This window comes from Salvelinus alpinus, chromosome 37, assembly GCF_045679555.1.
Source record: "Salvelinus alpinus chromosome 37, SLU_Salpinus.1, whole genome shotgun sequence".
Taxonomy (NCBI): Eukaryota; Metazoa; Chordata; class Actinopteri; order Salmoniformes; family Salmonidae; genus Salvelinus; species Salvelinus alpinus.
Genome location: NC_092122.1, coordinates 9,039,794 through 9,063,743, shown reverse-complemented (window position 1 = coordinate 9,063,743; position 23,950 = coordinate 9,039,794). Strand labels below are relative to the sequence as shown.

Genomic DNA, 23,950 nt, shown 5'->3' with positions numbered 1-23,950 from the left:
TAGAATTCATAGCAAGCAGTGCACTGAGTTAGTCCGATTTGATGAAATATAACAGAACAGATTAACTCATGGGATGGGTGGCCAAAAAGAGCCAACTGAAAGCCACACCCCAATAACGAACCAATATGACTGCATTGAGGCATGTCACTGTGCTTCTATGGCTGTGGCAGGTAGCCTAGTGGTTAAAGCGTAGGACTAGTAACCCGAAAAGTTGCTAGATCGAATACCTGAGCTGACAAGGAAAAAATCTGTTGTTCTACTGCTGAACAAGGCAGTTAACCAACTGTTTCTAGGCTGTCATTGAAAATAGGAATTTGTAATGAACAGACTTGCCTAGTTAAATAAAGATTAAAATATATGCTGCTTTGTTTGTTCATTTTGCAGAGCTGCCAACTTTTGAAGAAAGCTTGGAGAGATTTGCTATGTGAATTTCCTTGCCCCCTGGCACAACCCCTAGAGAGGGGGAAACGTTACTATTTTAAAGCTAATTTCCTGCAATTTTACGTATTTTGACATGGCTTAGGCCTATGACCAGGGTGGAAAAAATAAAAACACAGGTCAGGTGTATTCAGAATGCTTTGAACATTAAATGAACACACAAAATTGGACGACTTGTTACTTTGCAGTTTTTGGTGGATGAAAGGTGAAGTATGCAAAAAAATGTGTTTTGACACTTTATTCAGACAGTAATGAAAGGAGATAGGGAGACAGGCCAATGCTAGAAACGGTGGGAAGGTTGGAAGCAGGGATAAATCCCTGTTCTCAGGTGGAATATTGTATGCAACATGTGGCAGGGAGTGTTTCCACTACACCAAGATTTTGTCCAGGACATTATAATGGTTGATGGCAGTGGGTAACCAAATCATAGATTGCAGTCTCCTTGTCCATAGACTGCTTTCAAGGTAAAGACACAAACATTTTGTAATTTGGGTGAACTATCACTTTAAAAAGGGTTGGAATAAAATCCTGCTTGCTCTTCAGTAGGGTTGGCCACCCTTGATCTGTGTTCTGGTAAGTCTTTAATAGTTGATTCTAATATTTGTATTTGATCATGTATATGTTTTTACTGTTTGTTCTTTGTTATAGAGCCAAAAAGACTTACCCATACAACTCAATTTTGGGTAGATATCTCTTTGTGTTGTTTGTTTAATGTTTTCCAATTTTCCCAGAAGTGGTTAGTCTATGGATTCTTCAATTACATTGAGCTGATTTCTGACGTGCTGTTGCTTCATTTTCCAAAGTGTATTTCTGTATTGTTTTAGTGATTCACCACAGTGAAGGCATAGACTCAGGTTTTCTGGGTCTCCATGTTTTAGGTTGGATAGGTTTCTCAATTTCTTTCTTAGGTTTTTGTATTCTTCATCAAACCATTTGTCATTGTTCATTTTCTTCAGTTTTCTGTTTGACATTTTTATAGACCATGCTTATAGACCGCCATAGGGGGTTCCTTGAAGAGGTGTGCGATTTTGTCTGATTGCAGAATATGCCAGTGCTTTTTCAGGATTGCTTTCATTTTCTCCGAACCCTTGGTGTACTTAGTGCAAAAGACTGTTGCGTTGTTTTTCTTCCAAGTTTTTAGTAATTCTTCTCTTGGTTTTAAAGATATTTTCATCATTGCATCAAGAGTTTTGTCCTTGTAGGCTCTCATTTTGAATTTATCTGTCATTTTTTAGCATTGCTGTCAAAATCTGTCTGGTGGCCACAGAATGGTTTAACCCTGCATGACTGGCTATATGGTAGAACATTCTAGAGGGGAAGGGGATGCATACTATCCGCACATAGCAAGGTATTGCAGTCTGTGGTTTTGTGTATTAGTCTGCCCGTATTGCGTCATTCTCTTTGATGATCCGTAAGTCCAGGTAGTTTATTTTTCTCTCATCAGTCTGCATGGTGAATTTGAGGTATTCAGAGCTCTAGTTTAGTAGAGTTGGGAATTAATTGAGTTCCTGCTGACTTCCTTCCCAGAGCACAAAGACATCTATATATCTCTTCCATACGAGGACTTTAGAAAGTAGGGGGTGTCTGTTTTGTAAAGGAGTGCTTCCTCAAATTGTCCCACATACAAGTTTACATAGTTGGGTAGCACACAGGACATTCTGTTAAGATAATTTCCTTTAGAACTTTTAACCAAATGTAAAATGTTCCTGTTTTGATTAATTTAATAGAGTGAGTTAGGTCTGCTCTATACCAAATTAGCATACCCCCCTGTTTCACACCTGGTAGTTTGGTGGATGAAAATATCAGCTCTCTAACCTAGAGAGGGAAACCAGTCTCCTCTATATCATGTTTCTTGTAGGATGACAATGTATGTATTTATGATTTCTTTGGTGAAATCCAGCTTCCTGTTCTTTATGCCAAAGGCAGATGACCCCAGGCCTTGCATATCCCAGGATGATATAGTGAATGCTTTGTGTTCCATAAAGTGTCCAATGTTGTTTGTGTGGTTTAGTTGATTGGTTGGGGTGTGGAGGGTGGTGCTGTGGTCTGGATGCAGGTCCTCTCGGCGTGGGTCCTCTATGCATAGGTCCAGTCGGTCCTGTTGTTTTAGATCATTTGGCATTATGTCCAACCGCCAACCACAACGTATAACCATGCCAGTCCAGGACCTCCACAACTTGCTTCTTCACCTGCGGGATTGTCTGAGACCAGCCACACGGACAGCTGATGAAACTGGAGCATTTACCCTTTATTTTAGCCCATTGTTAAGAATAAGAATTGTTCCACTGATCATACTAAAATAAATAGATATCTCCTTGAGACAAGAGGACATTAAATATGCCACTACACCCAACCCAAATACCTTTTCTATTTATTGACCCCCAAGAATCAAAACGTACACATTAGGGTTCACAGTCTGTTTGACAATTTACATAGCTACAAATCAGGTCACCCTACCAAACGTCGCTGCTAAAACATACTGTAGGTCTGTCTGCTGCCTTTTCGTTGTCACAGCCTAAATGCAAGTCACTAAATCGACTTTAGTACATGCTGTCAAAAGGCTGCCTTATGCAATAGGGACGGGAGTAAAAACAACCTAACTTTGTTGACAATATTGTACATAAAACAGAGATACCATTTTCACAGTTTTATCAACTGAGCAGATAACGTTCTTGATCTCCATTCAACTCCAATCTTGAGGGGCATTTCTTTAAAACATGCATCCAATCCCTTACACAACTAGACCAATCATATGCTTCAATGTGCCGTGGTTCACAGTGCTGTGGCAAGACAGGGAAATGATGCGGTTACGCACGTGATGTTAAATTGCAGGCGCAGATTTCAAAAAAATTTGGAGCACAAACGTTTACGCGCCGACTATACAATGGACGAATTAGTTAAATAAAAGTAGTACTTTTCAAAGCGTGAGATAAGGTGTGCGGTGAGTGCGTGAGAAGTGTCAAATGCGTCTGCATTTGGCTGGTCTGCATTTAGCAAACAAGACAATCCTGTGCCCATATCACAGTCAACACGTAGTTTTTAGCTTTAAAAATGCTAAATTCTCTAAACGCAAAATGTGTAGAACAGCATGAGATGAGCTATAGAACTGCACATTTCCTTTATGCCCCTGTTTCACAGCAAATTTCCTGCATCATTCTCTCAACCTTTATTCAACATTCTATCCTGACTTGTAGAGTTGGAGAGAACTTTCCTGATTCAAACACTCATTTCTGCCTGGGGTAGAATTTAATGCAATTTAACGTTGAGCTTCCAATCAACGCTCAGCCCTACTTATAAGTAGGCTACACTTACTATACTTTTAGTGGGGCCATTTTAGCAAGTAGAAATACACTTAGTTGTCATCAAGTAGTACTATAACAATCTATTTAGTACAAATAAAGTTGATCGAAAACAACATGGGTAGCCTTCACAAAACATTTTATTTTGATATTTTAGTCCTCATTGGAACTTAAGAGTCCATAAAAACATTAAAATACATTAAAAACAATAAAACATTTGATGATAGCGTAGTCCTTGGGGAACCGATATATACATGCCTGTAAAACAGAATGGTGGTGGTGGGGGGGGGGGGTTACTATTACACAGCATATAATCATATTCATTGTGTTTCTGGTTGTAATGTAGACAACCTGTACGTACCATACTCGATGGGTGACCTGTCTGGAGAGTATGCAGGCCATGGAAGAACTGCGACATTGTCACCCTCCAGGAATTGTGTACAGATCCTTGCGACATGGGGCAGATCATTAGCCTGCTGAAACGTGAGGTGATTACAGCGGAAGAATGGGCCTCAGGATTTCGTCACGGTATGTCTGTGCATTAACACTGTCATCGATTAAATGCAATTGTGTTTGTTGTCCGTAGTTTATGCCTGCCCATACCATAATCCCACCGCGACCATGGGACACTGTTCACTACGTTGACATCAGCAAACCACTTTCCCACACAACGCCATACACGTGGTCTGCAGTTGTGAGTCCGGTTGGAGGTACTGCCAAACTCTCTAAAACGGCGTTGGAAGCGTTTTATTTACACAGGTGTACCTGTTTAATGATTTATGGTTAAGAAATTACACAGCTGTACCTGTGTAACGATCATGCCGTTTAATCATTTTATTGATATGCCACACCTGTCAGGTGGATGGATTATCATGGGAAATGCTCAATAACAGGGATGTAAACACATTTGTGCCCCAGTGTACATACATTTAAAACGTCACACAGCCTACATATCAGTATATACACACAAAATATCTAAGTCAAATAGGGGAGCAGTATTGTGCAATTAGGTGTTGCTTTATCTGTTTTTTTAAACCAGATTTGCTGCCCACTTCTGAGATGGAACGGAGTTCCTTGCAATGATGGCTCTATATAATACTGTACGTTTACTTGAATTTGTTCTGGATTTGGGGACTGTGAAAAGATCCCTGGTGGCATGTCTGGTGGGGTAAGTGTCTGTGTCAGTGCTGTGTGTAAGTTGACTATGCAAACAATTTGGAATATAACACTCAATTGAAAGAAAAGTGATGCAGTCAATGTCTCCTCTACCTTTAGCCAAGAGAGACTGGCGTGCATAGTATTGATATTAACCCTCTGATTACAGTGAAGAGCAAGACGTGGCTCTGTTCTGGGCCAGCTGCAGGTTTTCTAGGTCCTTCTTTGCAGCACGTGACCATATAACTGGGCAATAATCAAGATAGGATTAGAGCCTGCAGGACTTGCTTTGTGAAGTGTGGTGTCAAAAAAGAAGAGCATCTATAATCACAGACAGACCTCTCCCCATCCTTACAACCATTGAATCAATCAATATGTTTTGACTATGACAGTTTACAATCTAAGGTACGTTGAAGTAATTTAGTCTCCTCAACAGAAACATTATTAATGATCAGATTCAATGAGGTCTAGAATTTTAGGGAATGATTTGTACCAAATACAATGCTCTTAGAGATGTTCCAGACTAGTTTATTACTGGTCACCCATTCTAAAACTAAAACTCTTTGTTTATGGTTGCAGTGCTTTCACTAGCTGTGGATGTGTAACCTTTTATTTAACTAGGAAAGTCATGTTGAGCATATAGGGTTGAATCATCAGTGTACATAGACACACAGGCTTTGTTTAATGCCAGGCCATTAGTAAAAATAGAAAAGAGTAGAAGGCACACCACATTTGACATGTTTAACATCTGAATCCATAATATGGCAGAGGTTGAAAAGCCATAACAGTACAGCTCCCACAATCTTTTATTAGTATTATGTTTGTTTTTTTACCTAATTGCGATCGTCTAATTGCGATCGTCTCATCGCTGCAACTCCCCAACAAGCCCGGGAGAGGCGAAGGTCGAGTCATGCGCACTCTTTAACACCCGCCCGCATAACCCGGAAGCCAGCCACACCAATGTGTTGGAGGAAACACAGTTCAACTGATGACCAAAGTCAGCCTGCATGCGCCCGGCCCGCCACAAGGAGTAGCTAGAGCGCGATATTTGGCACCCCTGCCTTTGACAAAGTGGGCACTGCTTATCAAAGGGCGGCATCAGCAATCACCTAAAAAGCCCATATGCCACTGGTTGAGAGAAATTGTCATTGTTTTTGGGCAGAATTATGTGAGGTTTTCTGTGTTTGAGGTGAGCCTTGGTCAGTTTAGCTCAGAATAGGACGCCCCTGTCAATCTGCAGCCACAGGCAGCGGCCTTTACGGCCATGAGGCTACCATCCTCAGTAGCTTTCCATCTAAATTGTCAATACCAGGTGGTTTCTCATTTATGGACAATACATTTGTCCTGACCCAAACGAACTAATTTTACATTGCACATTTCTTTCATTAGGTATTTCATGCATGAATAGGATAGCTCAGTTTGTTGTTGGCATTTCATGCCATTTCCATTTCAATTTCTTTTCAGTTTAGTCATTTCTCAATCAGATGTGCAGCCAGACTTATTCATCACTCCTTTTGCCTTGTCCCTCAAATTCCTCATCAATCCACAGGGCTTTAAGTTCTGTCAGTTTCTAACAGTCAGGTTCTTATAACAGCACCCCTGTGCGTACAAGTGTACATCACATTAGGAACATGTTCTTTCCATGACAGACTGACCAAGTGAAAGCTATGATCACTGATTGATGTCACCTGTTAATTCCACTTATATCAGTGTAGATGAAGGGGAGGAAACAGGTTAAAGGAGGATTTCTAAGCCTTGATACATGGATTGTGTATGTGTGCCATTGAGGGTGAATGATTTAAGAGCCTTTGAATGGGATATGGTAGGTGCCAGGCACACCAGTTTGTGTGTGTGAAGAACTGCAACTTTCTGGGATTTTCCACGCTCAACCGTTTCCTGTGTGTTTCAAGAATGGGTTACGACCCAAAGGACAACCAGCCAACTTGACAACTGTTGGAAGCATTGGAGTCAACATGGGCCAGCATCCATGTGGAACACTTTAAACACCTTGTAGTCCATGCCCGGACAAATTGAAGCTGTTCTGAGGGCAAAAGGGGGTGCAACTCAATATTAGTAAGGTGTCCTAATGTTTTGTACTTGACAATAAGGACAGTTTTCAAACACAAGTATGAACAAAATCTAGTCTGTAGTTTGAGTCTCAATGGATAGTTGACCCTTAGGGCTGGATCCAAAGCCTGGACAGTGGTTCCTCAGGACCAGGACAGAGGAAGAGAAAGTTACATTAACCCTTGTTCACCTTATCAGATAGTGGCAGAGGAACCATCAGTTTTCCCCTTGGCCATCAGCACAGCATTGACCTTAGTAGACATCTCCACGCCTCCCCATTTTCTGTAGGCTTGCCCCCCTGAGGTCCGGGGCCCCAGGAGACCTGCTCCAGGGAAACAATAACTGAACTGGGACACTTCATATTGAAAATTGATATCCAACAGCTAGGGGCTAATTTACCTGGCTGGCTAGCTTTCCATCTTGCTCAAGCCAATTTTGCAAGGCCGGGTTGGAGGGCTAGCTAGTGTCTGCTAGCCCAGGTTCTGTTACAAACAATATATACATTTTCAATAGGGATATACTTAACATTGGCCACCACAATAATACATAAAGTGCATTCTACAGTATACAATCTGTAGGACTCTGTTGAACTGGGTTTGTTGGTGGAAAGAGGGCTAATGAATACAGGTGAGCACCCTTTATAGCAAAGACCCGCCTCTTTCCAGGTGGTTGTTATTGGTTTTTTGATGGAGGTGTGTGGTGGCCTATAAGGAGCATGCTCCCCTCCAGGGTGTTCCCCGTGTTCCCCTGCTCAGACATTGCTGACGCATGCCAGATCTTACAACGCCTAGATAGGTATTTTACATATCAGCTAACCACATCATATGTTACAGCAATCGGGTGCCCGACGGCATAATTGATGACATGGCATGCAACCAGTGGTTGACGCATGCAACGGGCGCGTACCTCTTGTAGTGGATATTTTAATCAATAATGAGGAGAGTCAAGGTCAATCAAGATATTCACTTTATTAAAAATGCATCGATAAGGGAGCTGGTCACACCACCAACAATGTGAATGGAGTGAGAGCCCACTGAGTGGAGTGAGCCTCTGGGTTATATACCATCTCAAGATAGGTGCAACCTCAGATGGTTCCAAACACCAACCCCACACATCCTGTGCCAGCACTTGGCATCCAGTACAAAGAACTTGTTTTGTTCAGTACTAAGAACACACAAGGACATATTTCGTTACTTAGTCTCCACCTTGCTAACAAAGAAACCAGGGGAGAGGACAATCTTCCCCAAGGCCCAAGGAGAGGGTGACTGACGCGGAGACAAGTGATTGGTTCCCCATTACTCACACCATCCCTTCACATGGTTTATATTAGATACATATTCACCTTCTGACCTCTTTTGCCCCTATTCTCTTTCTGATATTCTGTATAGCAACAGGGACATGTGACTGAGGCCCATATGAGGAAGTGCAGCTGCCAACACCATAATCCGAAGGGAGACATTCTAATAAGAGATCAACAGTTCAATTATATAAGCATATTCTGCAGATAAGACATGTTACTGAGCTAATTCTCTGCTTAGACTTTGCTGACGACTGGCAGATTTTTCAATGCCTGGATAGGTATTTTATGTATCAGCATGCCACATTTTGGGCACGTCCCTCTGCCCAGATGTTGCTGACGCATGCCAGATCTTACAATGCCTGGATAGGTATTTTACGTATCAGCTAATGTTGATGATACATTTACTAGAAGAGTGAGACCAAGTTGAGATGCTGGACCAGGTGGATAAGGTATGATATAAGGCAGTTTATTAAAGTGTAAAGATATCTGAAATAGCGTGCACGGACCCTTTCATCAAGCTCAAATGGAACTCTCTGCAAGAAGCCCAGATAACAGAGTGCATATACATTTTATACAAAGATAGAAAGTAGGTTGAGTCTGGAAGTTCTTGTCCTCTGGTTGGTCCTGATGAGTTGGGCGAGGTCCCCTTCAGGCTAGTATCACTGTCTCATTGGCTCTGAGTAGATTTCTTTGTCTTCAGAAATGTTCAGCTAAAACAGGAGATTAGGTGTGTGCGTAGATGTTCCTATTTTGACATTTCTGTGTGTCTCTGTAAAATGTTCAGACTGAAGAGGAGATTTTGTGTGTGCGTAGATGTTCCTGTCTTATCAGTGTTTATGAAAGGTTTGCGTCAGCCCTCTGTCCTTGGGTATGTGTGTGTCTCAGTTTCTGTGATATGCAGTACCAGGCATCCTTTTCTTATCAGTCTTTATGAAAAGGCCTGTGTCAGCCATCTGTCTCTGGGTGTGTGTGGGTCTCAGTATCTGCTAATGAGTTTGTGAGAAACCCTGTTTGGAAAGAAGTTAGTTATAACAATGTAATAGCAAATATGCTTGTGTTATAATAAATGATATTTATTACAAATCCCCCTCTTCACGTCTCCAAAGAGACGTGACATAAACTAGGTAAAAGTAAGAAAAGCACAAGTAAACAACCAGGGAAACTTTCTCAGAGAGAAAGTTTTATTCCCCCTCTTCACGTCTCACAAGAGACGTGACATAACTTTAAGCGAATCCAGGCACAAGAAGGGAAACTTTTTCCAGAAGAAAAAGTTTCATATTCCCTCTCTTCACGTCTCCTAAGAGACGTGACATAAACATGGGATCAAGCAGGAGTAGTATATGCAGAAACTTTCTTGAAGAGAAAGTTTCATATGCCCTCTCTTCACGTCTCCTAAGAGACGTGACATAAACTAGAAAAAGGTAAGAAAAGCAAAAGTAAACAACCAGGGAAACTTTCTCAGAGAGAAAGTTTTATTCCCCCTCTTCACGTCTCACAAGAGACGTGACATAACTTTAAGCGAATCCAGGCACAAGAAGGGAAACTTTTTCCAGAAGAAAAAGTTTCATATTCCCTCTCTTCACGTCTCCTAAGAGACGTGACATAAACATGGGATCAAGCAGGAGTAGTATATGCAGAAACTTTCTTGAAGAGAAAGTTTCATATGCCCTCTCTTCACGTCTCCTAAGAGACGTGACATAAACTAGAAAAAGGTAAGAAAAGCAAAAGTAAACAACCAGGGAAACTTTCTCAGAGAGAAAGTTTTATTCCCCCTCTTCACGTCTCACAAGAGACGTGACATAACTTTAAGCGAATCCAGGCACAAGAAGGGAAACTTTTTCCAGAAGAAAAAGTTTCATATTCCCTCTCTTCACGTCTCCTAAGAGACGTGACATAAACTAGGTAAAAGTAAGAAAAGCAAAAGTAAACAACCAGGGAAACTTTCTCAGAGAGAAAGTTTTGATTCCCCCTCTTCACGTCTCACCAGAGACGTGACAAAAGCTATGAATGGCGTTTAATTAGTCATCAGTCCAATAGCCTGGCTCAGCATCCTCCAGGGCAAGCATAGGAAACATCTGTCCCTTCTCTGCCTGGTTGGGATCAATAGCATTAGTTATGATCCTAGTGGTCAGCGTTCGAATACATGGAATGCAGCAGCATCCACAAAGCACCAGTATCGCAGTGAAGACAGATATAGATACCAGTATGGAGGAAACAAGCATCTTATATTTCCCAAACGCATCCATCCAAGAGTCCCACATAGAGGTGTCAACCCCGGAGTGGTGCTTCATCTTCTCATTAAGTGTACGAAGACCCTCTAAGGCAACAGTAAGACTACCATCAGTTGCTGTGTTATTGGGAATGAAAGTACAACATTGCTCCCCGAACATGGCACAAACACCTCCGCGTTCAGCCAACAACATATCCACCGCGATTCTATTTTGGAATGCCATCAGGGATGTAGCTGCCAATTGTCCATGGACCGCCTCGAAACCTTGTTGAGTCCAATTACCTAATTTTTAACCAAAAAACGAGAAAATGTTAAACCCTCAGGTCCATCCCTCTATACAACCTGTACCAGGTGGGCTCGTCGCCACCCGGGAACTTCAAACCTTCACAACAGGGAGGACAAACATCACTTTTTATTCATTCGACAACCTCTACTACAGCAAACCAAGGGTCCTCCTCTGTCAGGCCCACTCTCCTGCGAAAGCTTGATTCCGTATCAGCCTCTCCAACTGGAGCATCAAGCAACGGCATCATACCAGAGGTCCTTGCCCCATCTGTAACAGACTTCTTCAAACAAGGTATGATACAGGTAGCACAGCACATGAGCATAAGAAAAACAACAACTAGAGTCAGAAATCCAGTAACCATCATTGTAGTGTACTTACCAAACCAACCACCCAGCCAGGGGAACAGTCCACTCTCCTCCACACCTGCAAGACCCTTCATCTCCACTGATAACCTTGCCAACCCACTCAGAGCTTTTGAAATGCTCCCATCCGGACTAGTATTGTTTAGGGACAAACGTGCAACACTGTTCTCCAATCATTTTACATACACCTCCCTGGTTGGCCAGAATCATGTCCAGTTCTAGTCTATTTTGTCTACTGGTTTGAGAGGTAGCATCCAATCGTTCAGCCATCCCGTAAGTACTGTGTGGGTGTAGTTAACAAATCATTGTTGATTATAGTAGATATAATTGATTCAGGCATTCTGCTTAGCATCAACAATAGCTGGGCCAAAAATGGGCAATAAATGCCACAGGCCATCATTCCTGTTTGATGTCTGGTATTCGTGGGGGACCCCTATTGGGACCCCAACAGGTTGGTGTGCATGTTATCTGTACCCTCGGACCAAGGAGCGTCACGGTTCTGCCGTCTCCTGGGTTGGTACCGAGTCTCTGTGTCATGTGCAGCTCCCAGAAGTTGGTTAGCTGTAACCTCAATAATAGGCAATGGTGTTATCAGACTGGCCAAAGCACATGTGCAACGACAATATCCTTTCAAAATGGGGTCAATCGCCTGGCAGGTCCCCACATCCACCATACATCAGCAACACCTCTAGTTAATAGTGGCATTAGTGATGCAGGTAGTAGTAGGGAGCCTCCCATAGTCTATACCCCTACCTGTACTAGTGATACAGCTGTAATATCCCCCATATGCCTTAACTCCCCACGGTACCTTCTGGGGAGGGACTTCTGTGAACACAAGACTCAGAGTTTTACACAGGGTTGAATTTGGCTTAAACTTTCCAATATACACATCCAACCTTCCCCATTACTTAGGGCAAATGGGTGAGCAGCCAGAATAGGTCTGGCATGTCCACATACGACACAGTCCTTTCTATTTATTGTTTTGTAGGCCAACCACATATTCTCCCTTTCCTCATATTCAGTTTCAGTCCCCAATTGGTCACTATCTGAGATGTCTTTTACATTTATTACCTGTCCCAGATTGGAGAGCTTAGGTGGTGGTGTGGGACTTGGTCTTGAAGTGGTGGAGGAGGCCGGCTGAATCCCTGGTCCGTTGGAACTGGTGGTGGTTCTGGCAGCACTGTGATGGTAACATCCCCATCGTATCCTAAACAGACAGCTCAGGACCACAAGCAGTCCTGTAAAACCCCATCCTCTCCCAGAGAACACATCATCAGCTAGAGATCAAGCAACACTTTCACTTCTATGAACGTACACAGTGAGGAAAGGTCGGGGTCAGGGAATTCTTCATTAAGGAGTTGACCCCTGAGCTTTATTAGCAACAGTTCTTCTCCTTAACTCTGTGATCATTCGGCAGTGTCAGTGTGTCTCACCCTCCAAGTGCGATATGCCCCCATGTCGAGTGAATCACCTTCTCCTTTAATTCATCTGTAATGCATAAAATCTTGGACATACAGGTTTGGTTAACAAACAGTTTCTCATTTGTTCTATCTGATTATATATTTGACTTCTATGCCTATTTTTTAGCTAGAATTATTATTATTATTTATTTTTTAATTTTAATTTTAATTTTTTATAATTAGTTTATTATCCAATAGGCCCCATCCTATCCTAGACCACAATGTACCCATCCCCCTCTTGATACCTGGCTCTAGCGAGGTAACAACCTTACCTATTCTAAATAATGACTTAGGTAAGAATAGTAAAATATTCTTATGTTCTACATTATCATGTAGGAGCGCCCCTTTCATTTTCCACATGTCCAATTCTCCCTGTTGTCTCCATTCAGTAACTGTTATCTACCCATTCTGTTATCCATGTCCTGGCGCCCCTTCCGAAACTCCCCTCTCTGCTCTCAAACCTTCAAGGTCTCAGCAGTGTAGGGAGGGCCTGTCTGTCTGCCCTTTCCCTTATCTGTCTGTAACAACTGTTTTGTTTCCAAATTTTAACTAAATGTCTCACTGTTTGGCTTCATCTAAACTCATGGATTTTTAGAAAAACATGTCTATGGTGGCAATTTCTAGAGTCCTTACATATTAATTTACCTCAAAACCAGTATACCAAATGACCACAAATGCATTATCTACATGACCCTCCCCCGAAGCTGATCAGACTTCAAGAGACAGCCATGATGCAGGTCAAAGGTTACAACACCCCCTTACATTCGTGTTCCATACCATGTCTAGACCTATTAAAGAACCCCTTATCTTTAAAAATTAAACATTTCCTTGTCTAATTAAAACTCAGAAAATAAAACTCTGAATATTCCATATATGAGTGTGCCCCTTTAAGATACCTTGTCTCTGGGAACATGTAAATCCCCTTAACCCAAACGTTTACTACAAACAAAACATAATTACATAGTTATACCTGTCACAAGAATTTAAAACATGGCCAAGAGGATTAAGTCCTCACCACATTAAAGCTCAGGCTTGGACTTAGGTACCGAGCGGCGACCAGTTAAAAAATAGTTATTAACCTGACCCGGATTTGCCAATTCAGCACGAGCTCCCGAATGATCAAGCTCAGTTTAATTCCGATGCTACCTAGAAGGGTGTCCGAGGCGTGTACGAGGTTGCCAACAACTCACATCTTCAACTTACACTAACTTCTAGTCCCGGACACTGATACAAACTTGAACAGACACTTCAATCTTATGGATACTCCTAGTTCTAGCAACTAGCCCCATTTCTAAGATGTGTCATTACTTCTCACTTATCTTACGGATACTCCTAGTTGCAACTAGCCCCGTTTCTAAGATATATCTCACACTTTATCTTATGGATACTCCTAGCTGATCAATATATCAGCTAGCCCCATTTCTAAGATATTTCAGAATAAATGGCAGATATCTTTACACAAGTGCCTTCACATGTAACACAAGTAATTTTAACAGAAATTCATACTCACACTCAGTTACTGATCTTAAATTTGGATATGTCTATAATACAATATGCAGATTTTTGATTTAACAGGCTCTGCTTACCTTTGTTTAGTCGACTTTTAGATCAGGTTCCTGAGGTGAGATGAATCCCCGGCAGCTCCTTTTCAGGTCACCCGTCTCTCTGGATTTGTCTCCAACTTCTCTCTCTCTTCTCATCAACCTCCTATGGACCGAATTCAGGTTCTTAGAAAACCATCCTCTGCTACCAATTTGTTGATGATACATTTACTAGAAGAGTGAGACCAAGTTGAGATGCTGGACCAGGTGGATAAGGTATGATATAAGGCAGTTTATTAAAGTGTAAAGATATCTGAAATAGCGTGCACGGACCCTTTCATCAAGCTCAAATGGAACTCTCTGCAAGAAGCCCAGATAACAGAGTGCATATACATTTTATACAAAGATAGAAAGTAGGTTGAGTCTGGAAGTTCTTGTCCTCTGGTTGGTCCTGATGAGTTGGGCGAGGTCCCCTTCAGGCTAGTATCACTGTCTCATTGGCTCTGAGTAGATTTCTTTGTCTTCAGAAATGTTCAGCTAAAACAGGAGATTAGGTGTGTGCGTAGATGTTCCTATTTTGACATTTCTGTGTGTCTCTGTAAAATGTTCAGACTGAAGAGGAGATTTTGTGTGTGCGTAGATGTTCCTGTCTTATCAGTGTTTATGAAAGGTTTGCGTCAGCCCTCTGTCCTTGGGTATGTGTGTGTCTCAGTTTCTGTGATATGCAGTACCAGGCATCCTTTTCTTATCAGTCTTTATGAAAAGGCCTGTGTCAGCCATCTGTCTCTGGGTGTGTGTGGGTCTCAGTATCTGCTAATGAGTTTGTGAGAAACCCTGTTTGGAAAGAAGTTAGTTATAACAATGTAATAGCAAATATGCTTGTGTTATAATAAATGATATTTATTACACTAACCACATGTTACAGCAAACCACGTTACAGCAATCTGGCAGTCGATAGCACAGTCGATGACATGGCGCGCAACCATTGTTTGATGCATGCAACCTCTAAGCAGGGGAACGCCACCTAAATGTTATGCAGCGTTTCTAACCAAGTGGGAAGGCGGTAACTACCAGTTGGATGCATTCATGTGCTTTGAACTCGTTGAGAGACGCCGCTTGGCTAATGGCCAACCATAAACTAAAAGTACAGTGATCATGCTAGTAAACAAATGTGTTAAAACAATTGCATTTTATGTTTTGTTACATTTAACTGCCAAAAATGTTCGAGGTAATTTCCTTAGTCTTGAATGCATCGTCGTCTGAGCAGGGGAACACCAGCATTTGAGATATACTCTATTAAAATGTATTGTGACACAGAAAGCTATTCTCAAGGAGAAGTGTGTTAATGTCACGTTATTCATACCCTATAAAATGTGATTTAGTATTAAATACACTACAATGTACTCAACACCATATAAATGCACTGAAAGACAGATTATCCATTATATTAACCAGATACTCAAGTGGCCGCTCTAAACGGAAAGTGTCATAAAAAAGGGAAGACAGTCGAGGCGGCAAGATCACGTGGGACCATTCTAGCCAATGAGAGGGCAGATACATGTGTGAACAGGCACAACTCCAAATTTAACATTCATTGACCGCCATACAACAACTTTGTTGCTTGGTGAGCATAAAATAAAAAAATCCATCTGTTGCAGAGATTTTGGGACCTGTTGTCTCAGTTACTTGGCCTATTTCTCTGCTGTACTGTAAGAGTTCAAAGCTATTGTACTTTGTGTGCATGGGATATGGTGGTGACGTTACACTTGTGCGGTATTTCTTACCATTTGCTAGTATCCCTCTGTCACTAGCCTAAGATTTTACATTCATTTAACAGTGTAATTATACCTGTAGGAATAGCCAACTACTCAGACTAATAAATTCACTAATCTGTAGGCTGAGGTGCTAATGTGAAGAGTGACATCATTTGACAAACCATGCAGAGATGACAATATATCCTTTGGAAAAATGAACTCGCCTTTCCGCATGGACTGTACATTTCAAGATGCATGTCGTTGAGTAGAACTGTACAGCATCTAAAATGCATTTATCAATTGAGATACAATGCCATAGCCTACTGCTAACCAAATGAATGGACCAACCCCTACAAGTGAAGAGGAAGTGCCATGCAAAAACAGAAGGCAACTCTTATCAACTGCTGAAACATTGTTTTATTCAGGCACATTGAGGGATCACATCTCCATAGACAATATGGCCTTTAGTGTTCAGAATCAGACACAATACCCCCCCACCCAACCATTTTACCCCGATCACCCCACACAGCAAGGCAGCACAGAATGCATTTAAAGTGCTTAGCATTGTCAAGTACAGTCCATTATAATTCATATTTCGCCAACCATACATTAGCCATTCAATGAATTTACCCAGTCATTCAGAAAACAAAAGAAAAAGCCACCAATTCATAACATTTAATTTAAGGTCTTAGAGACCTGACACATTGTAACTAAAGCGGACCTACTACTAGAACTATAAGTGTGACACCCAATACAGCAGCCGTAGTGTATAGTAGAGGCAGCTATTCACAATCTAACAGTTTTAGTCAGAAAATGGAGTGTCGGTCTCTAAGCACCACAACCAAAAACCACATTCATGGGAAAATGCTCACATTATGGGTCATGAAAGGTCAAGCCAGCAGGAATTCTTCCCCTCAACCCCTTAGTGACCCAGAAGTAATTAGTGGTTGCAATTTACAGGGTAAACAAAAGGGTGATCCTAAAAGGTTTGAACATTGAACACACCCCATACACTCAAGGACTGGGGTAGGCAATGAACCCAGCACTGGGTGGGTATGCAGTCTGACCACATGAAATGGAAAATGTCAGTTTCTCCTTTTAAGTGCAAAGCAATATTCTCTCCTCCACCTGTATCCTCCATGTTGGCTCAAGAGGCCACATTAGCTCAGTCCTGGTAGAGCAGGAAGCCAGAGAATGTGCTGTACTTCCAGCTGCTGCCATAGATGGAGCCGCGGTGCAGCCGCAGCCACACCTGGTCTCCCTGGTACAGCTGCAGGATGGAGTGGTTGCTGGCCGTCTCGTGGTCCGGAGCCCCGTCGTTGGCGTACGCAGACACCATCACCTCGTCGTTGCGCATCAGGTTGACGTAGAGCGGCACGTTGACCGCCAGCTTGAGGATGTGGAAGAGGAAGACGTAGGTTCCGTTGGCTGGGCAGGTGAAACGACCCACGTTGGTGTTGAACATTTCCCCCAGGTTGCTGTGGAGCTGGTCAAAGGCGATGGGCTGGTCCAGGGTGCCCGGGGTGTAGTTGGCTGTGCGGGCTGCTGTGAAGGCCACGCGGAGGAGCTGCGGATGCTGGGGGAGCGGGTACATGGGTACGTGCATCAGGGTGTGGGGGGCATGAGGGGTCACCTGGGGGGTGAGGTCCATGCCAACACCATGCAGCGAGTCGCCGTGGGCGGAGTCCACCATGGAGTAGTTGCCCTCCCGGTCTGGGCTGCTCACCTGGGAGGAGTCACTCCAACCTGTTGCGGAGGACCAATCAAATGCCAGTTAACTAAGCCCGCAAAATACCCAACCAATCAGATTTTGTATCAAGCCAGAAGAATGACGTGAACTTACCACCATTATTGTGCCTTTGTCCTGCATTGCCTCCACCACGCCTGTAGCTGTGCTGGTAGCCAGTGTCCTAATGGTGAAGAACACACCACTAGACAAGTCAAAACCTCTAAAACATATCACTTCAGCAATCTATACTAATGTAAATAAAATATCTGATTGCTTCCCGAATCTGTGTGTAGTGTCTTACCCGAGCGCCGTACAAGTGAGCCTGGGGGATGAAGCTTCCTCCTGGGGAGCGCAGACCAGCCCGAAACCCATCAAACCCAAGGGGAAGGGGGACAGACAAATTGGATTGTGAAGGCTAACGCAAAACCTTGTAATATTATGATAATGTCATGTGGAAACTTGTGAGGCAAGGGAATGGAGTTCACTTGATCCAATCCATTTAAGGTTTAGAAGCTCAATCTGAATCAGTAGGAGACATGCATAAGCAGAAGATAGGATAGAGAGAAAGGATGAAAGATGGGATTGAGGGATGGGAGAAGACAAGAGAAAAGAGGATAAATACCTCTGTGCCCACCAGAAGAGCGAAAGTAGGAGTGTGCCAGTCCCTTGCCACCACGTGCAATACCTCTAACAGATCCTTTGTAGTATGATTGGTCAGAACGGCCCATGGTGCCACAGGATTGGCTAGGGGACAGGAAGATCTGCCCACCACTACCCACCAGACATTCAGACTGGTTCACTGCCCAAGGGAGATAATGAATATGACAGTCTACTCTTATTTAAGAAGTAAACAGACAAACAAGGGGTGTATTCATTACGTCTTGCAATGCAAACCGTTTACCAATATAAGAACCAAACGACAACAGGAAGGGACCCAACTGAATGTCCAATAGAAACGTATTTGTTGCGTATCGAATACACCCCTGGTCTTGCCCAATGAACGAATTTGAGTTTTCCGTTGCAAAACGTTCCCTATTCCCTGCCCTAATGAACACAACTCTGGCATACCCGACTGTAGGTGTTCGTCCTCCGACGGAGCAAACTCCGGTGGGGTCTGGGTGCTGGTGGTGACATAACACAGGCCGTTGGAGTCCGAATAGGGGATAATATCGGATTTAAAGTCTCCAGTCGGAAGTAAGGGGGCATTCACCTTGAATACCTTCAGAGACAAAACAGACCCAAGACTCATACTAAAATGTCCCTCAAAGACTACCTAGGAGTGTATTTTATGGGTATTCAGACTAAAGCCTGTTGCCCATTCTATGAACACGTTAAGTGTGGTAGGGTAGACTTACCGAATGCATGGTCTGGAAGGGGACCATGCTGAGTGTACGTCTGCTGGGAGGGGTAGAAAACGACTGCCCCTGGGTGGGGGTTGGGGTACAAGGAGGCACCACCCCGTTACAGGGGGATTGCTTCCCAGATTCAGAGATGGTAGTCTGGGTACAGATAGGGAACACTGTCAATAGAGACTTAAACAAAACCAGAATAGTATGCACTTTAGACTTGCCGATCCTACATGTTCAGGGAATGAGTCGTTTTACCGGAGCAGAGGTCTTCTCGTCCAGGGTGATGGAGATGGAGGACTCCCTACGGTAGAAGGGAGGAGGAGAGGGGCAGGCAGTCTCACTCTCGGACAGCAGCAGACATGGATCCTGGAGAGGACAACCATTGTGCTTTATAACAATTGTGGAACTAAAAGAAGAAAATGTCATTGTTTTAATGGGTCTCATTTAACAGATAGGGGTGTTCTTACAATGGTTATGACGTGAGCTAGGTCCTCTGTAGTTAGGTCCAGCTCACAGCTCTCTAGACAACCCCCGTCTCCATTGGTCAGATTGTGTTCGTCATCAACAGGGAGGAGTTTAGAAGGCAATGGAGTGGACTGAGAGAGGACAAAAATATTCTACTTAAAATACTTACTCCAGCAGTCAAAAGCTTAACAGAGCCCTGGTCAAAATTAGTGCACTAGAATATGGTGCCATTTCACACACTTCTCCAGATCTTACATGCAGTGTTTTGGGGAGAAGGTCCACTGGGCTTCTCCTTGACTCCCTCTGTACTGTTAAGAATAAGAGGTAAAACATCTGTTAAGTATTGACTGTTCTGCTAGAAGTCAGCCACTTAAATGACAACTTTGTTGTGGTAGGCTACCGAGTGGAGAGGAGGATCCAGAGGTACGCCGGCCCAGTCTAGGATGGCCGTTAGTGGGTGATCCTTCTCCATCCAGAAGAGAATCCTGGAGACAGGGGATTAATCCAGAATTGTATTTATTAGACACCCAACAAAACATTGAGGGACTACATGGACTTAACCAATAAGAACATTTTATTTTTCACGCAGTGCCCCGTGGTAAATCCGACCCAGGTGGAATATTGGAAATTATCCATGACTTTTCACCTGGAAGTGATCTCTGAGCAGTACTGTACCTGCATGAAGCTGAAGGAGCCTCTGATCTTGGTCATCAGGTCCTCCAGCTGCTGCTTGCGCAGGATGGGGTCCTTGGGCAAGGAAGACTGGGAGTTGAACACCTCCACAGGGGTGTCCACACGAAGTGCCTGATGGAAATTACAATGTGATGGCGTAATATGGACAGGTCCATCAAACCTAAGAGACGCAAGAGTCTACTCACAGCTGTGGCGTCCCGCTCCCTTTTGGACTTCGCTCTTCTCTGGGGAACCAGAGTCATTGAGTTGTATGATTGATCTGAACTAAGATCAGCTAGCCCAATCCCAGTGTTAACCTTGACCATTATTAGAGGTCACAACTAGTCTCAAGTTCCAACTGCCCTGAGAGTTCAGGTATAAGAATATCTCACCTGTTTGGGTTCAGCATTTTGTTTCTTGGTAGTAACCGGCACTTTGGAGATGAACACAGCCGCCCCTCTCCATGGTTTCTGGATTACAGGCTGAGTGGAGTCCGACTCCATATCCCACGAGTCCGGTGGCTCCTGTTCCTTCATGGCCTGGAACTCAGCCTTCCAGTTCTGAGTAACGGGAGTGTCTCGACACCCATTGGGGTCTGTGTCAGGCAGGTAGTGTCTGTTAAGAAACTGGCATCACCCACAGACTATCACCACAACAGTACGATATCCACAGTGCATTCAGGTAAATAGCTTAAGGAGAACGCTGGTTGAACGTTGAAAAAGTAGTGGCACACAACCTGCAGGAAATGTTAGAGGTTCTTACCTCTCTGCTAGGCACGTCTTTTTTGTTTGACGTCATTAGGGCTGCAAGGCAAAATAACATCCAGCTAAATTACAAGATGTTGTATACATTCATTGTTCTATACCCAGTCTGATAAGTGGCTTTTGAATAAGAATATTTGCACTGTTGTAGACTTACTAGAGAGGCTGGCTGTTTGAGACACCGTCTTCTTGGTCATGGGAACCTCTACTTCCTTGGGACTCTTGCTCGGAGGCGGCGGTACACAATCAAAGTACCCACAATCCACCAGCTTCGCCAACTTAGCCTTCAGGACCTTGTCTGGAAACAGTTAAAGGCATGCATTTTAAACACGGCAGCTAAAGTAGTTCAGCAAATGGCAGATAAAGTTGAGGATACCAGTCATAGTAAATGGAGTATCTGTGCAGGTGTTTAAAAAGGTATAGGTGAGGTAGTGTTTAAACTCACAGGTGGTTCCAGCTATTGGTTTATTATTCCCCTCCAGCAGGTCCAGGTAGACCAGGGCTGCGCTCTCCATCTGCTCCTCCAAACTGGGACACAGTAGAAAGGGATCAGACTAGTCTTCAATCAACACAGACGTGCGAGATTGCATTTCATAGTAACTTATGCTGTTGTCCCTCAACTCCAACAGAATGTGTGTGTGGGGTGTGTGGTGCGCACATCTATTCCCCAGTACCTCACATTGTTGTCCCTCTTCACCCCCAGTAGTTCAGCGAGCTCAAGCAGGCTCTGTAGCTCTGCAACCTGGAGCTTGCGGGCAGAGAGGAGGTCCTCCCTGATGTGCTCGTGCTGCAGCAGGGTCTGCAGGAGGAACTTAACCTGCAGCACTACGCACAGCCTCCTCTTCTCTACCTCCTGCTTGGCCATCTGCTCCTTCCTCAACGCCTTCTTCTGGGCTTTTAGCAGCTAAAGGGGGGTGGTTAGATGGATTCTATGGACCAATCCCAAAAATACTCCTACACCTAGGCCTGATCACTAGACCAATCGACTGGCTGTTGTGGATTTCAAATGTCTGAATGGGTGCAAGATAAAGACCATTATGTTGTCTTGTAAAAATACAAGATGATTCATCATGAGTCTGGACAAAAAAAAAGTGATCTGTTGACCAGCTAATAGTTCTACATTACTGACACTGTATCTGACCATGCACTTAGAAGCAGGGAAAGTCAAAACTAACCATGAAAGCAATCAAGCAGCAGAATGGAACAGCAGTGTTTCAACTCAGCTCTGCAATGGGCTAAAGCCACCCGTGTACAATCCATTGACGAGGCTGGACTCCAATCCAATATGTCATAGCCTTTCTACCCTCATTGACCTATTAGCAGACGCTTGAAATGAACGGAGAAGCGTTATTCTGACTATGCATAAGAAACTACACCTGGTCTACCAAGGAGAATGCATGCGGTGCTGCTCTGCCCATCCCCATTCATACACACAGCAGCACTATGATAAGCAATGGCTAACAGAGATCCTTACTTCCTGTGTTAGGCCCCCAAGGGTCTTGTGCAGCTCCTGGGCAAACTGCAGGTTGTGGATCACTTCATCATACTTCTCCACTGCATCCTGACATTGAAAGAGTTCAAAAGGCAACATCTCAATCGTCCGGTAGAAAGAAATGTACTGCTTTTATTACCACAATTAGAAATTGTGTTCTTACTATCTGGTCTTGATTCAGTGATTCCCCGTGTTTCAAACGCTTCCTGTAGTCTTCCAATTTAATCTGTGGATACAAACACTTACAATGTCTTCATTTTACGGTAACATGCAGGAAACCCTGAAAGGAACGGTAACGTCTCCTCCTACTGAAACACCCACCAAACCCCTAATCATGTCATCCATCCTACCTTCTTTTTCTCCAGGTTGCGGATCTTGTGCTTGAGGCAGATGAGGCCATCCTCGATATAACTCTCGTAGCCCTGGTAGATGGTGGTGGAGGCTGCCAGGGCTAGCTGGAGAGGACCCAGCCCACCAGAGGAGCCCATCTTGGGGCTACCTGCCTTCGGGCTCCCCTGCCTCCCCTTCTCGGAGCACTCAGGTGAAGGAGACACATCCCGGGCTGGGGATGGAGACAGCTGCACCATGTTCAGATCTTCGCTGGAGGGGGTTCAAGACAGAACAGGTAATGGTCATGACTGGTGTCCATAGGATGAAAATGTTAGCCATGAAATGTGTGATCTTCTTGCGTCATCACTGTCAGATGTTGCTTTAATGGGCCAATTTAATTTCTAGTAGAAAGGATGTCTCCTCTCCGCCCCATCACTATGAGTTTCCATAAATGTGCTAATATTCTAGTAACGCGCTAGCCTCAACCGCCTCTGGGTGATTGCCAAACCCGTGATAGTGCATTTTTGGCCATTGCACAGCCGGTGTAATTACGTACGGTGTTGATGGATTTTATTAATTAGAGAACCGTGAAACAGCAGATAGACATCACATAGCACGCGACAACGTTAAACAATGGTTATTATTTAAAATTATTCCCAAACACATACCCAATGTGTGCGCATTTAGTGTCGCCGACGGGATTCATCTCATGCTTAAAGTTGTGTATTTAAAAAAAATGTTGTTTGGGAATCAGGCGTGAATGTTCATTCTATGGAATCTTATAAAACGCTTCCATCTTAATCGGTATCACATTCTTCAGACCCGCCGTGCCCGCATCTCTTCTTCAAAAGCCTATTCTCTACAGAGTACAGATGCCACAAACACATCCCAAACCAAAAGTATAAGAATGAACAGCAACTCGAATACTGCATTTCTTAACCCATTATACAACTAGTATGGAGTTCTTAAAATCTGTAAACATTATAAATTGAAAACCCATGTCGTCATCCTTGACAAAAACAAGTGCCACGTTAAGAAAACAGCTGACTAACCTCGTGGCTGGTTGTGTGTGTTGAAAATGCTGTTGCTGCAAATCCCGACGCTTGCTATCCAAACGCCAAATAAAGTACTGGTAGCCCTCTCTAACCCGTCCAAACAGTCATGTTATTTTACAGAGGGAAACGAGTGCGAACTCATACCTTTATATAGGCCTACCTTTCTACGCCCAAACATTGAGGGAGTTCGATTAGGCCTAATTGC

General features: G+C 43.5%; 1 protein-coding gene and 1 long non-coding RNA gene across 6 annotated transcripts; both read right to left on the bottom strand.

Moving 5' to 3' along the window:
- Positions 1 to 3,859: 3,859 nt before the first annotated feature.
- Positions 3,860 to 4,228, bottom strand: LOC139565826 (uncharacterized). The gene is made up of 2 exons (XR_011672980.1): positions 4,099 to 4,228; positions 3,860 to 3,995 (listed from the first exon to the last, which is right to left on the bottom strand). It is a non-coding gene; the product is annotated as an uncharacterized lncRNA (long non-coding RNA).
- A 12,063-nt stretch (positions 4,229 to 16,291) lies between these two features.
- Positions 16,292 to 23,950, bottom strand: LOC139565894 (caprin-2-like). Of its 5 annotated transcripts, none has more exons than XM_071386533.1 (21): positions 23,743 to 23,950; positions 22,711 to 22,960; positions 22,524 to 22,586; positions 22,343 to 22,429; positions 21,543 to 21,772; positions 21,314 to 21,396; positions 21,026 to 21,166; positions 20,870 to 20,910; positions 20,500 to 20,733; positions 20,314 to 20,352; positions 20,111 to 20,239; positions 19,836 to 19,920; positions 19,691 to 19,743; positions 19,438 to 19,566; positions 19,226 to 19,336; positions 18,977 to 19,120; positions 18,690 to 18,840; positions 18,244 to 18,420; positions 17,923 to 17,963; positions 17,736 to 17,802; positions 16,292 to 17,638 (listed from the first exon to the last, which is right to left on the bottom strand). In XM_071386533.1, the coding sequence occupies exons 2-21, from the start codon at positions 22,945 to 22,947 to the stop codon at positions 17,058 to 17,060; spliced, it is 2,823 nt and encodes a 940-aa protein (XP_071242634.1). In that variant the 5' UTR covers positions 22,948 to 22,960; positions 23,743 to 23,950; the 3' UTR covers positions 16,292 to 17,057. The 5 variants fall into 5 exon arrangements, with proteins under 5 accessions (XP_071242634.1, XP_071242632.1, XP_071242635.1 ...); XM_071386531.1 differs by lacking the exon at positions 23,743 to 23,950 and adding an exon at positions 23,359 to 23,684; XM_071386534.1 differs by lacking the exon at positions 23,743 to 23,950 and adding an exon at positions 23,359 to 23,683 and having other exon boundaries at positions 18,307 to 18,420.